Source organism: Myotis daubentonii, chromosome 14 (genome assembly GCF_963259705.1).
Source record: "Myotis daubentonii chromosome 14, mMyoDau2.1, whole genome shotgun sequence".
NCBI classification, from domain to species: domain Eukaryota; kingdom Metazoa; phylum Chordata; class Mammalia; order Chiroptera; family Vespertilionidae; genus Myotis; species Myotis daubentonii.
The window spans coordinates 38,281,287-38,296,949 of record NC_081853.1 but is presented as its reverse complement, the minus strand read 5'-3'; the positions used below and the strand labels follow the sequence as shown (position 1 = coordinate 38,296,949).

General features: G+C 39.0%; 1 protein-coding gene across 1 annotated transcript in view; it reads right to left on the bottom strand.

The window, feature by feature from the left end:
• The window catches only part of KCNH8 (potassium voltage-gated channel subfamily H member 8), a 285,516-nt gene that overhangs the window by 165,018 nt on the left and 104,835 nt on the right, over nucleotides 1-15,663 (bottom strand). Inside the window, exon 2 of the mRNA XM_059662919.1 lies at nucleotides 13,658-13,891. Coding sequence (XP_059518902.1) covers nucleotides 13,658-13,891 — 234 coding nt within the window. The remainder of the gene's footprint in view (nucleotides 1-13,657; nucleotides 13,892-15,663) is intronic.

Genomic DNA, 15,663 nt, shown 5'->3' with positions numbered 1-15,663 from the left:
AAATCTAGACTCAGAATCATGACAGCAAACATTTATGTAGTTTTTATATTTTCTATCACTTACTTTCTTTATCTGATCCCCTTAACAGCTTTAAGAGGAAAATGTTATCTCTGCCTCTTACGGCAGGATTAGAGATTGAAGGGAAAAATGACTTAGCTAAGGAAATATACAGCGTGTCAATGATTTAGCTAGGACTTCACACATACACACAAAGCTTGTAACTTTTTTTCATTGAAGGTGATAAAAAGTACTATGATAAGATGATCTGTATTACATTTCTGTCCTCAATTATGCATCTGAAAATTTGAGCATCCTGCCAAGTTGTTAAAGGCTAATGATTAGACTACTTCTTGAGGAGCTCTATCAGTTTTGAGAGATATTCACATGCCAGAGCTTCTAGGTAGAGCAACAAAACATGTGTTCTTGCATTCAGAACGTTCCCATTGTCTCCAACACCAACCACAAGGATTCCTGAGTTGTGTGCAAATTGCTGGCCTTGTCTGCATTCCCTGGTGCTCTCTTTCCAGCTGCTCCTCTTGCCTTGTCTTGCCAGCGTGCTCTGGGGAGGCACCCACCTGTCCTGCCTGCCTTATTTGTTTACCTCCTTTGTGCTCAACCTCCCAGAGGCAGCTGCGCTAGAAAGGACTAGGAGCAAAGGATGTCAATGAATAAATCCTCCAGACCCGAATCCTGCATTCTGGAATTAATATACCTCAGGATAACCTGGGGAATTTCCATCTAACAGATGTTGATATATTAAGCTACCAGAAAACTCCAGAATGCCACTCTACCTGGGCAAGATAGAAAATTAAAACGAATTCTCCAAGTAGAAAAGGAAAAAAATATTCTAGTAATTAAACCAATGTCTAAAAACAGAAAGAAATGAAGTGAATGGGGTCAGAGGTCTGGGAAAACTCGGAAGGAGAGCTAATAGTGAAGTTGAAACAGAAGAGCAAAATGAGTTTATAGGAGAATGTAGAAATAGACTCACACAGAGCCTCAAGCCTATTCCAATATGACTGAGCTTCATTTGAAACAAGACAAACATTTTTACTCATTCAACAGTCAGCAAGTATTTTGTACCAAGGGCTGGTTTTAGGCACTGCAGATACCTAGATTAATATGGCACCTGAATGTGCACCCTCAACCAGGCATAATCTCATGGAGGAGATAGATGTACAAAGAGAAGGTTGAAAGTATGTCTTAGTTGGTTTGGGCTTCTAGAACAATAGCTGATAACTCACTTAATTTTCACTCCTTTTCAGGTTTAACTGATTTGAAATAATGGGTGAAGCCAGACTAAGCTTCGAACAAAGAAAATGTATCCTAAAGTGCCGCTAGACTTTTTTATTTATGGGGATACATAAAAGATAAAGTTTATGGCACAAAACTGGCAATAGTTGATGAATTGAGGGTGCACAAATACCGAACAAAATGATTCTTGTTGTTTGCGATTCCATTGCTACCATAGGTTGATTGACTTATAAACAACAGGAAATTTATTTCTTACAGCTCTCAAGGATGGAGGTCCAAGATGAGGTTGCCAGCCTGGTCTAGTGAGGATCTTCCTCTGAGATGTTGACTGCTGACTCCACATTATTTCCTCACATCATGGAAGAAAGAAAGCTGGCTCCCAGGCCTCTTATAAAGGCACTAATCCTATGCACAAGGGATCTATCCATGTGACCTAATTACCTCCCAAATACCCCACCAAATACTTCACAAACTGGGATTGGGGTTTCAACATAGAAATTTTAGGGGGATAAAAACATTCAGTTCATTGCAGGATGGTATCTATGACTAAGAATAGAAAGCTGACATGAAACAGGTCACAGAGGAGATAGGCTTGAACTGAGTCTAGATGATTGTATTAGCTTAATGTGAGGATGGGGGGTGGGGGGAGGAGGGGCCGTACCATTCCTAGCAGGGGGAACATCAATTAGAAAGGCACAAGACAAGTTAGAACTCGGAATAGTAAAAAACAAAAATGATAAAATGGGCCGGAGCAGGGGATGTGCTAGAACTGTGGTTCTCAACCTTCTGGCCCTTTAAATACAGTTCCTCATGTTGTGACCCAACCATAAAATTATGTTCGTTGCTACTTCATAACTGTAATGTTGCTAATGTTATGAATCATAATATAAATATCTGATATGCAGGATGGTCTTAGGGCCTAAGCAGTCGGCAAACTGCGGCTCGCGAGCCACATTCGGCTCTTTGACCCCTTGACTGTGGCTCTTCCATAAAATACTGGCTCTTCCACAAAATACCGACATCTGTGCATGGGCCATGAAGTTTCAGTCGCACTATACGTGCGCGCCCACACGTGGTATTTTGTGGAAGAGCCACACTCGAGGGGCCAAAGAGCTGCATGTGGCTCGCGAGCTACGGTTTGCCGACGACAGTTAGGCGATCCCTATAAAAGGGTCGTTCGACTGCCAAAGGGGTCGCGACCCACAGGTTGAGAGCCGCTGTGCTAGAGTGTGAATGAGGAATGAAGAGGGGGAAAAGGGTGGAAAGGGAAAGGATGATTTTAAAGGAATAGATTATAGATGAGCTAGCTCATGAGTGGCTTTAAACGCCAGACTCAACAGTTTGCATTTATCCTGAAAGGCAACGAGGAGCCCCTGAAGGCTTTGTCATAGAAGAGCAGCATGATCAGATTTGCACTGTAGAAAGATGGCTTTGGAGTCAGTGAGAAGGGGGGATTTGAGAGGGCACAACTGGAAACGGGGTGACTGGGTATGTGGAATTGTTGCAACTCAGACCTTGAATCATGAGAGTCTGAAACTAGGGCCATGGCAGGAAGAATGGCTTTCTATATCAGAGCAAACAGGTTCAGGTGGGTGCCCTGGAGACCTGAATGTCTGGCACCTGTTATTTTATAAATTTGGTGGATGTCATGGAGTAAAAGCTCATCAGAGAGAAATAAAGTACAGCTCTATTTTTATATAATTACTAGTCAATTATATAATTATTCATGTTGAGAGTATACTCTAAGCATGACTAGAATGGTGTGATTTTTTGTGTGTGTGTTAATCTTGTAATTCTTTTTTTTTTAAACATATTTTATTGATTTTTTACAGAGAGGAAGGGAGAGAGATAGAGAGTTAGAAACATCGATGAGAGAGAAACATCGATCAGCTGCCTCCTGCACATCTCCTACTGGGGATGTGCCCCCAACCCAGGTACATGCCCTTGACCGGAATCGAACCTGGGACCTTTCAGTCCGCAAGCCGACGCTCTATCCACTGAGCCAAACCGGTTTCGGCAATCTTGTAATTCTTATACAAAGACATAGAGCTCTCAGCTAAGACATCACAGAACCTTTATAGGCTCTTCTTGAAGATGGTTAGATGTGTGTGGCTTCCTAGTAAGGTGAGAGGGAATTAGCAACCAGCCCACAGGCCAAGGTTCAGAGTCACCCAGGACCGGGCACTGGATTCAGGCATCTAACTGTGAGGTTCTGAGGGTCTGGCACACTGGGAAATGGGAGTAGACAGGTTCTTCCTGTTGGTGGAACATGTCAGGGGAGGAAGGGGTATTTATTAAATTGCTATAATGTTCAGGAATAGGCTGGTGCACATCCAACCTGGGTAGTCACACAGAGCACACACTCAGAAGGGCTCCAGGCTTTGGTTTAAGACTCTGCTGTTGCTGTCTTGAAATTTGTAGTGTTTTTTTTTTTTCTTAAACAAAGGGGTCTGCATTTTCACTTTGCCATGGGCCCTGCAAATTATGTAGCTTTTCCTGACAATGTCTGTGTACAATGGGTATCTCATTCGGTCCTTCATCAGACATCTATGAGGTGGTATTTCCATGAAGAAGATCAAGCTGAGACTCAGACAAGCAGAGTCACTTAATGAGGGTGACTTAATGAAGCCTTTCTAACTATTGCTCTATCTATAGCAGCTATTCAGAGCTAGTCCTTGGCCTGGGCACAGCCTTCACCACGGCTTGATCCTCCATATTCAATATCATTTCTTCTCACCATAGAGAAAGAACATTTAAAATAATAAGCTTCTCTTATTCCAAAGGGAACTTGTTTAGCTCCAAAGATTCTCAAACATTGTGGTTATATTTCACTTCTGGCTAATAAAGATGGAATAATGAACAGCCACAGGTACAAAAATGACTGCCTTTATGGGGTCTTTCCTTGCTAGTTTGCCAGTTATTCCCCAAGGGGTATATATATATATATATATATATATATATATATATATATATATATAGCCCCTGGGAAGTCCATCTATCTACTGTCATAGACGAGGGGCAGGTAAGGCAGAGCCACAGGTTTCCTAGATAGGAGGCTCAGGTTGGCCATGCCCATGAGCATGGCTTGGTGTTTAACAGGACAGGGGTCAGGAATAGATGGCCAGCACGTGGATCCCAGCCTTCCACTTAACTTCTCTGTGGATCAGTTTCTTTAACTCTAAAATGGGGCATTAACAGATCTGCCTCAAAGGGTTGATGAGAGGATTAAATGAAGTAACAACACAGGCAAAGGGCAGAGCACAGAGCTTGGCCTGCAGTGAACACTCAGTAATTGCTAGCTGTGGCTATTTCATGAAGTTGTCTGTGTTAAGTCAGGAAGGCTGACATTGAAGAAGTGAAGGTATGCAGCAATCTAGTTAGGTAGGGGCAGTGACTGCTCAATCTCAACAGGACAGGCAAAGCTAAGCAGTTCCTGATGAATGCACAAATGCCTCTTCTATACATCTGGCTCACTTTGCTCCAATCATCCTGGCTGCAGAGCCTGGGTGAGCACTTCAGTAAATGGACTCATGTGAAATTTCAGCTCATTGATTAAACAATGCAACCGTAACCGTGTGTACAGAAAAAGGACAAGCTTTCTGTTAGAGCAGCTTGCTCAGATACATGGGGAGTAGACCAGGAAAGCTGCCTAGGTTTACAAGTACAAAGCTTGACTACATACACAAACGATAAGATAAATGGCAAGGCAGGCTCCTCACCCAAGGCTGCACATGTTGTCTTCAGAGCACATTCTCTCTGAGCCCTTTGCCTTTCTACTACAATCACTTTGAAGCTGTTTACTGTATTTGCATTTCTGAGCCTCATCTCTTGAATGCAAAAGACACAGGATGGAAATATAAAATACTAATCTTCTATCAAGACCGAAAGGACATATGGGGAATCATCATCAAATCATAAAAGCATCATAAAATGCTTTCTATTTTGGGGCATGCAAAGTCTCAAGTAAGACCTCAGAGGAATCAGACTGAGAATAGCAACAAAAATCTGACCCCGTGTTTGCTAATACACTTAGCTGTGGGCAGCATGGTCTCTATTTGGTAGCCTTTCAGACATTATGAAACCTGCAAATTTTACAAGCATCAATATGAAATGTTCTCTTGTGCCTTGCTACACATATAGACACACAGACTCAACAAATGTGTTTCTGCAAATCTAGATGTGGAGCTTGTAAAACATGGTAAGTATTCTATCAAGAGTTGGGAGTCTAGGTCCTCTGCTCATGAATCTGGGCAGACTTGTGGCTTCTCCAACCACAAAATGAAGGTATGCCAGGTGACTTTTAAAACTAAGTCACTAAAGGTCTTGCAGCCTCTGGAAGACGAGACTTCCTGGAAGTCTCCATGCTGAAGAGGTTTTGTGTAGGCACTTGAGTGGACTGTCCCAACTCATTCAGACTTTCAAGATGCCAGACATGTGAGAGAAGCCATCCAAGATCCTCCAAAGCAGTGTGTCTCTCATCTGAACCCATCTAACACTAACCTCCGCTGGCTCCACAAGGAAGGAGAATCATTTGGCTAAGCCAGCCTTGGTTCCTGACCCACACTATTGTTAAGATATAATGGTTGCTCTTGTAAGCCACTAAGTTTTGAGGTAGTTGTCACACAGCAATAGATAAGTGGAATACTAGTAAACTGTGTGTGCTTTCTTCATTCTACATGCCTGTAAGAATGTGGTATGTCCATTCCACAAATAAAAGTTTCCAAGATCCCACCTTCACTAGGTTTTCAGAAAACTAAGTCCCCATTGGGCTCTTCACAAATACATCTAATATCTAGAGGAAAGTTCTCCACAATCTAGTCCGCTGGGCTCCCAAGAATGGAGGACTTAGCCTTATTTGGATGCTGCCCAAGGGGCCATACCAGGCAAGGCTAATGCCCATGATGCTGTGGCTTGGACAGCCTCAATAGCCCAAGCAGATCTTTATGAAAAATATTGCACTTGCTTTTGTATTGTCTTTCTGTTGGACTCTGCTCTGAGTCTTTGGGAGGACTGGTTGGGGAAATAATCTTACTTTTCTCAGAATTCTCTTTCTTTTTTCCCAGGATCTCACTCAGCCCTAAGAGAAGTTCTCTTTTCTGTAATCCTAAACTTGGTTTCTCTAGCTCTTGTTGAAATAGGTCTCTGGCTGGCTTGCTTCATTGTTCTCCGGATGTGGTGAAAATCTAAGGTGATTACAAATGGTACCCATGCTGTGAACCCCAACATCCACAAAATACACTCATTTAGACACTATACTTTGCAATAAAAGGCATTTTCTTATTGTTCACTTATTACATGAATGGGCACAACATCCGTTGCTCCAAAATTTGGAACTTACATAAAGTCATTCTATATTCAATGCTCCAATGGCATTTCCTAACAGTCAAATAAGGAGGCAACTTTGCTGTACATTTTAAATGTTAATTTTGAGAATAATTTGACATTCTACAGCCCTAAGGCTTTGTCTTTTTTCTATATTGAGCTCCAGTTCTAAAATACCTAGAGGGCATAATCAAATATTCTGAAAATCTTCTGCAGAGTCATATTGAATAACTGAATGTAATAGAACTCACTAAGAATATCTTAAATATAAACTTAGTGTTAGGAGGAAAATAATGTTTCGTTCTAGACCTATCTGCCATGAGCAGCTCATTGTAAAAACAAAGGAAGGTCATGAGAAATCAGCTTTCTTTTGTCTTTTATCATAAGCTGACCTCGTAACACTGAGTATGAATATGCCTAATTCAAAAAGTTTATTTGTACACTGGAATGAAAACAGTGTGTTACTCAATTAGTGGTACGCATACTCCTGGTTGTACTAAAATTATTTTAGGTAGTGTATATACATATCTTACACTTTAATATCTGTGTATTAGTTTTAATGTGTATTGGAACAAAAATATGCAGCTAGCACATCAAATGAGCTGGGCATTTTGAGGGACATGAGTAAGATACCAGCAGATGTCTCCCCATTTCTCTCTCACTCTCTCCCCTTCTCTCATCTCTTCATATATTTTTCAATCTCTCCTCTTCTCCCACTCATCCCAGCCCAAGGGAAGTCCCCTCGGCTTTCCAGCTCCAGCTTTCTCCCCACCTCTCCTACATAACTTTTTATTTATGGAACAATTCAATTTCAGCTTTGATTCACATCTAAATATACATCTAGCAGCTGAGTAAACAAAGGATCTTCTTTAGGAGGCATTCTCCCTAAACAAACAAACAGTAAATTATAAATTGTTTTTTGTTGTCATATATTATAGAAAGTTGAAAATCTAACTACATTTAAAAAGAAAGAAAACCAACAGATTCAGCACTGATTTTTCTAGACATTTTTTCTATGTCATAAGAAAATTAAATAAAGAAATGGGAAAATAAAGAAATGTGAAGTACATTAGTGGGGGAAGAAATGAACAAGGGGGAAATTGGTGGGTCAATGATAAGCTGAGGACTGTCTATCACATAACACATAGACGTGTGTTCAAATCATTTTTCTGCATCACAGTTTGCTCATCTGCAAATGTGAGATAATTCATACCTTAAGGTGTTATTGGGAAAATAATATATGTGCTACTTGGCACAGTATAGTCAGATTTATTATTATTTAGATTTTATAGATTACTTTTTTTAATTTATAAAAGTTAAACAACAATGTTTTTATTGCATATTTATTTATGGTTACCGTCTCTTTGAGGCTAGTGATCCTGATTGTCCATTTAGAGTAGTGCTTTTTTTTTTTTCTTTTGCTTCCAATTTGAGTTTTAAAAGTGAGTCAACTTAAAGAAAAGCATTAAGTAAGCAACAGTTCAGGAGGTACACAAACATAAATGGCAAATCTTGGAGGTGACATGGGAATGAGTCTGTGAGTTAAGAAACCCACAACCCTATCAGACTCTAGATTCCCCTTTGTAACAAATACTTGTATTTTCCTCTTTTCTGTTTAAAACTGAAAAATTATAAAACTTGGCTACTTACACACATTTTCAGAAAGACAATACTCTATATTATTAACAATAATATAACAAAAAATAAAATTGAAGTAATTTCTCATTAAATAATATGCATCTCAACATGAAATGCTCTGAGAGTGTGGACTACCATAGAAGCTATAATGGGGAAGTTGGATCATTGGATCAATATCCAGAGTCACTGTGAATACAACAGCTCCAAGTACAGAATCTGTGCAGATGTGCTGTCTCCCTGACAAGTGCTATGAGTCAGTGACAAGATTTTCTGAAATGGTGAAATTCTGAACAAGAAAAAGTTCAATTTTCCCTCACTACACTATTGTTTTATTCTAGGCAATTCAGTGGGAAATTAAAGCCTTCCAGAAAACACTGTGTGTTAGGTTCCACATCTAGGTAATTAGAAACCAGTGTTTTACTTCATGGAAAGCCCCATAAGGCATTAAAAAGGTATGTAGTGGACAATACCATAACTACAGGTACTGTGTTGTACAGCAGATCTCTCTGACGTATTCATCTGGCATAACTAAAATTTTATACAATTGAGCAATAATTCTCCTTTTTCCCTTCCCCTCAACTTTTGGTAACCACCATTCTATTCTCTGCTTCTGTGAATTAATTGAACTCAGAGGAGAGAATTTAAATAGAGGATAAAGAACTGGAGACTTAAAGAGAATAAAAGTGTGAATGGATATCACAAAAAGAAAAGAAAACCGATTGCACAAGGTGAAAATTGGAAAAAGAAATAAAATGAGAAAGTGATAGGTAATAGAGGACAGGCAAAGAGGATCCAACATACATATAATAGGTGATCATAAAGAGGAAAACCAAAGGGATAAAACAGAACAATGATGATAATTAAAATCCAGAAAAATTTTCCAAAATAAAAGGGCCTTAAACATAAATACTATAGGGCCTACCATGTATCAGGGGAAATATCTGACCAAAAATATTCTATATTAGGTATCAGTAAATTGAGGTCTGTAGGCCAAACCAGCCTGCCTTCTATTTTTGTCAGTAAAGATTTATTGGAATATAGCCACATCCACTCATTTACATGTTTTCTATGGTTGCTTTCATAGTACAATAACAGAAATGAGTACTTGTGATATAGACTGTATGGCCCGCAGTACATGTAATATTTACTACCCAGCCCCTTACAGATAAGATATAGTACAGTAAAACTATTGGTTTAAATAAAATAAAATAAAATAAAATAAAATAAAATAAAATAAATTCATTGAAAACCCAGGACAAACATGAAATTACTTAATGAACAGCATTTGTAGGGTAAAACAATATTCTATGCCACTACATAAAGGACTAACATAATTCATCTATTTAAAGTATGATCAATTTTTAGCTAAATTGATCAACAAGTATAAGGGCCACATTCATACTGTTATTAACGTGAAAGAGCTCAGAAAAAAATTCCCATGAGCTCTTCCCGAGATGGTTCCAAGAACAAGCTTTAGACAACCAAGAAATAATTGGAGAAGCTTTAGGATGGAATATATGGTGATCTTTAAGCATATTTAACTGTAGCAATATGATTAAGTGATGAAGGAATATATTCAATATATGTAATTGTTATTTCCTTTGACAATGTAAATATAACTGTGAAAGACGTGAGAGTCGAACAAAGGGGGACTATAAGGAAAACAGAACAAGTGTGCTGATAGATACTAGCAGGTACTAAAAGAACATTAAATTAGTTGAGGGAGAGGGAAGAAGGGAGAGTGGCTCCTGGCTGATTATAACATTACTTAGAGTAGAAAATGACAAAATCTTTAAAAAGTGGGACACTCTTTATTATATAAAGGTAGGCATCTCATGTAAAAGATAAAAATTTTAGAAAAAATGCACAAAGCCTTTTAAATAACAAAAGGAGTATTTAAAACAGAGAGAGGCAAAAAGAGCAAAGAGAACAGACTACATTCTAGAGGGAACACAAATATCCATTAATAGAAGATTGGTTGAATCAACCATCATAAATCCACACGATGTAATTCTATGCAGCTTTTAAAAAGAATGAGAAATCTCCTGCATATATTGTTCTGTAATGTGTACACAACCCCACAGGATACACAATGCCGAATAGTATGAAAAGTATGCTATGTGTAAGAAAAGGAGGGAACCACAAAGATATGTATTACTTATATTAAGAAAATAAGAGGATAAATATAAAATTAATAAAATGGTTACCCTTGGTTAGAGTGACCATATTTTTGTTTGACTAGAACAACCCTGTATACTAACAGAAGTGGAGGGGACTGCTTTTTGAAAAAGGCATCTTAATGGTACTCACTTCTGATGTATATTAGACACTGAACTATCTAGAGCAGTGGTTCTCAACCTTCCTAATGCCGCGACCCTTTAATACAGTTCCTCATGTTGTGGTGACCCCCAATTTCATTGTTACAAATTGAACACAATTAAAACATAGTGATTAATCACAAAAACAATATGTAATTATATATGTATTTTCCGATGGTCTTAGGCAACCCCTGTGAAAGGGTCGTTCGACCCCCAAAGGGGTCACCACCCACAGGTTCGGAACCACTGATCTAGAGGAAGAGCAATAAATGAAAAATATTAGCTGCTGTACATAACAATGTGAAATATTACTATCTTCATTTTAGACAAAGAAATGTTTGCATATTATGTTTACCTGTGAAACTATTTGTCTTCCTAATCATTACCTAATTTTTAAAAAGAACCTATTATTTCTTGGTGCCTTTAATGATTTCCACCCAAAGGGGTCCAAGGCAGCAGGCATCTTTTAAAAAACGGGGCTCAGGAAATTGTTTAAGTGTTGACTCTCGATATATTCTACTTACATGGCTTCTAAAATCTCTGTCCTTTGGGCTTGCCGCCTAAATTCTCCTCTTGGCCTGAACCTCTCTCAAGTGCCATGTTTGGATATTTTGAGGAGGCTTAAAAACAAAGACACTCGCTTGGATTTGGAGTGACCTATACAAGGTTACTTGTACAGGTCTGCAGTCAGCAGATATGTCAGACAAAGGACATTCCTTTTCCTTTGTTCTACTAGATGGCGGCTTTATCACTCCCTACCAGTCTGCATTCTCATGACAGCCTCCATTTTCTCTTATCTCAGTCCCTCTTTTCAATTATCATACTATAATTAGAGCTGGAATCCTTTTAATTTCTCATATTTGCTATGTAGGCCTCACCTAGTGATTCTGGGAAAAACATCCTGGTCTGAACTCTGTTCCTAGTGTCAAAGACTTAGGATATCCTATTCCTTCCAGAAGGGCACTCTCCAATACTTCATGATTACTGTATATCCAAAACTCACATCCTCAAGGAAAGTCCTTCAAGGACAAATAGCCATGTTCAGGCTCCTATTTCTCTTCCTGACCAAGATCCCAAAACTAGGTATTTAGAGCAAGATATAGTGGCCGGGGATGCTGTTAATCATTTACTAGTTTCTTGAATCAATTAAAACGAAACAAAAAAACCCCCACCAAAAACCTGTGAACACCAGTTTTAAAATGTTTACTTCACTATAGGACTTCACAGACATATTCATTCTGGTGTCCCAACTGAAGTTTTCCATTGAAGGCAAGGAAAGCTGTTTTCTTTCCCTTAATTAGGCTATTTCTGCTGGCTGTAACCCTATGTTTCCCAAAATCAATTAATTAAACAACCACCAACATTTTACCATTTACCAAATGTATCAACTCTGGTAAAGAATGTGTTAATGAATATAGTGGCCAGGGATGCTGTTCATCATCTACAACGCGCAGGACAGCCTCCCACAACTTAGAACTACCTGCCCCACATGTCAATAGTGCCCGACATTGAGAAACTCTGAGTTAGAGTATAATTTGAATATTGTAACAAAAAAAATCTAAATTATAGGGGTTCAAACAAGATAGAAATGGCTTTGTCTTTGTCTGGGGTAGAGAAGGTAGATCTCTAAGAACACGCAGGTTCCTTCCATATTGCTGTTCTGTGTTTCTCTCTGAGGTCCTTGTCAATGGTTGAAGCTGGCTTTCCAACCTTACTTTAACAGTCGGACTCATTTGTATTAGTTTGCTAGGGCTGCCATAACAAAGTATCACAGACTGGCTGGCTTAAACAACAGACATTTATTTCCTCACAGTTCCGGAGGCTGGAAGTCTGCGATCAAGGTGCCAGCAGGATTGGTTTCTCCTGAGGCCTCTCTCCTTGGTTTGCAAACAGCTGCCTTCTCACTGTCTTTTCATATGACTTCAGTGTGGGTATCCCTGATATCTCTTCCTTTTCTTATAAGGAATTAAGGCCCTCCCTTATAACCTTATTTAATTTTAACTACCTTTTTAAAGGCCCCCATCTTCACATATAGTCACATTGAGGAGCGTGGTGGTTAGGGCTTCAATATGTTAATTTGGAGAAGATACAATTCAGTCAATAGCACCATGAGAAAGGAGCAGAGAAATTAGAGGGCAAACAATTTCACTATTTATGGAGTTTATCTAGAAGTTGCATAGATAATTCCTTCTCACATATCATGGGCCTCAAACTTAGTCCTATGCCAAATCTAAATGCAAAGAACGTTGAGAAATATATTCTCTAGCTTGGCAGCCATGTGCCCAGCTAAAACTCAGGGGTGTATGTTTGCCTTAAGGAAACCTATTAAAGAAAGAGATAAAACTGGAAAGCAATGATTTATTCTAATTTTTATTTAGCATTTCCCCAACATAATGCCTTTTGGATTCACTCCCAACTACCAGGGCCCGGAGAGTAATATCGATTCTCACATAAGACTCAAGCACTGATGATACCATACGCATCCCTAGATCCTCTTACATTTAGAGGAGAATCATAAAACTTTAGCCCCCCCAAAATACTTAGTATTTTCCCAGTGGAAGTTTAGAGTTCAGGCAAATTTACTTTCACCCTGAGACAATGCGTGTCTCTTATTTTGTCTGTAGAACTGAAGAGAGTAGTGAGAAAAGCTCTGTGGCTGGGGAACTGAAAGAGAAAATTCCTTATCCTGATGTTCTTTAAATTCACTTCCTTTTCTCCCACCAAACACTTGGGTCTCTGTCCTTAATGACTGAGGTTGAGTTGTGGTTCAGAAAGGCATAAAACTTGGAAAACCATCTCTAGATAAAAGATCATCTGTTAATATACTAACAACTAGTATAGCTACTATATATTTTAAGAATGGTATGTAATAGTCATATACTTCATTTTGACACTTATCAACTTAGTTCATATATTGACATTGAAGTTACAATTATCATGCTAAATTTTCGGGCTGCTAATGGCTAAAACAAGACCATTGTCCAGCTCATTTGTGGAACTTCTGTAACAGACAGTATTTATGTGAAATGCCATTAAGCCCTAATGGGAGTTACGGAGCAATTACTGAATTGAAAGAAGGTGACCTTTCACCACTGTCCAGTGAGCCCCACAGAAAGCCAACTCACCATTCTTCTTGTAGAACATAATTTCTCCTTTGAATTCCGTTTTCTCCTCCAGTGACTTGTCTATCTGAAGCATCAGTTGCTCGTTGGTTTCAACCCCAAATAAGAATTTGCAGCTGCAACTCTTCTGCATGACTTCAGTTCGGGCAAATCCAGCAAGCTCACAAAAGCCATCAGAGCAGTAGACTATGGGGAAACCCTTAGCCACCTGGGCATTCGCGAGGATGAAGTTGCTGTCTGTAAAACAACAATGAGAAGACCCTCAGCAACTAAACAAACACAGATTTTTTTTCCTATAAATCAGTTTCAGTAACAAATTATGAGCACATGTATTTAGTTAACAGTGCTTAAAATGCATGTCCTGATGTGCTGAGGTGGAAGAGACTCCAAACATAGAACGTTGTTGACTGGCAGAGTATGTATTAAGTTCTGACTTTGGCTTACATTTTGAATATACCGTTGGGGGGAACACAGTACTCATGGCCAGCTTTGAGGCATTTACTATCTAGTTGGCAGGAAGGTATGGTGCTTTTTATTTTTTCTTATTGATTAAGGTATTACATATGTGTCCTTATCCCCCTATTGCCCCCCCCAACCCCCACTCATGCCCCTACCCCCCTGGTGTCTGTGTCCATTGGTTAGGCTTATATGCATGCATACAAGTCCTTTGTTTGATCTCTCCCCCTTATCCCACCCTCTCCTACCTTCCCTTTGAGGTTTGACAGTCTGATTGATGCTTTTCTGTCTCTGGATCTGTTTTCATTCATCAGGTTATGTTGTTCATTATATTCCACAAATGAGTGAGATCATGTGATATATATCTTTCTCTGACTGGGTTATTTCGCTTAGCATAATGCACTCCAGTTCCATCCATGCTGTTGCAAATGGTAAGAATTCCTTCTTTTTTTCCTCAAAAAACTAAAAATGGAACTCCCATTTGACCAAGTGATCCCACTTCTAGGAATATATCACAAGAAACTAGAAATACCAATCAGAAAGGATATATGCACCCCTATGTTCATAGCAGCACAATTTACCATAGCTAGGATTTGGAAACAGCCTAAGTGGGTAAAAAAAAACAACTGTGGTACATCTACACAATGGAATACTACGCTGCAGTAAAAAAGGTATGGTGCTTTTGAGTAGGACTTCTTGCTCATATCCTGAATCTGCCACTTGATGTATATATGAACTTGAAAAGTTACTCTAAACCTCAGCTTCCTTAGATTTAATATCTCCAGAAGCAGACTCTGAGACAAGGATTTGAGTAGAAGTAGTTTATTTGGTGGGCGATTCCAGAAAGTGAACAAGTGGAAAATTGAGAAAAAGAAGGGGGGGAAGGTACTAAAGAGTGAGATAAAAATAAAGGGTTTTATTATTATGGGCAACTGAGAGAGTCATCAATCACACAGGGACCCCAGAAGTGACTGATTAGAACACAACTTAAAATTTTTTCACTGAGGGGAGAGAAAGCTGGTGTATTTATCCATCAACATCTATACTTTATTGGTTAAAGGTCACTTCTGGGTGACAGTATGTTGGCACTTCTGACCTAACCACTTGGGCTAAGCACATTTTGTAGAGATGACTTGGGCAGCAAGATGCTGGAAACCACTGGTGCATAAGGAAACAGTCTGCTCATGATCTAAAGGGTGAGTCAAGGTGATACTGGAAGGGTATTGGCAGGAATGCTACAGGATGATAGGATGTTACTAACTTTATATAGGTGTGTTGTAGAGATTAAGGAGATAATGCATATAATGTGCTTAGCAAAGTGTTTGATACATATAAGCACTCAATAAAAACCATTATTAAGAATATTATTCACATCTTCATGGCCATTATACTAACAAATGAGAATAAGAGGACAATAAAATGTGGTAGACTATTGCTAAGTGCTTAGAGAGAACTGGAGAGACACTGAGAGCCAATATTCAGGGAAGGTTCCTCCTGCAGAACCAATTTTTGCAAGTTGAACTTTGAAGGATGCATATGATTTTTTATAGGCA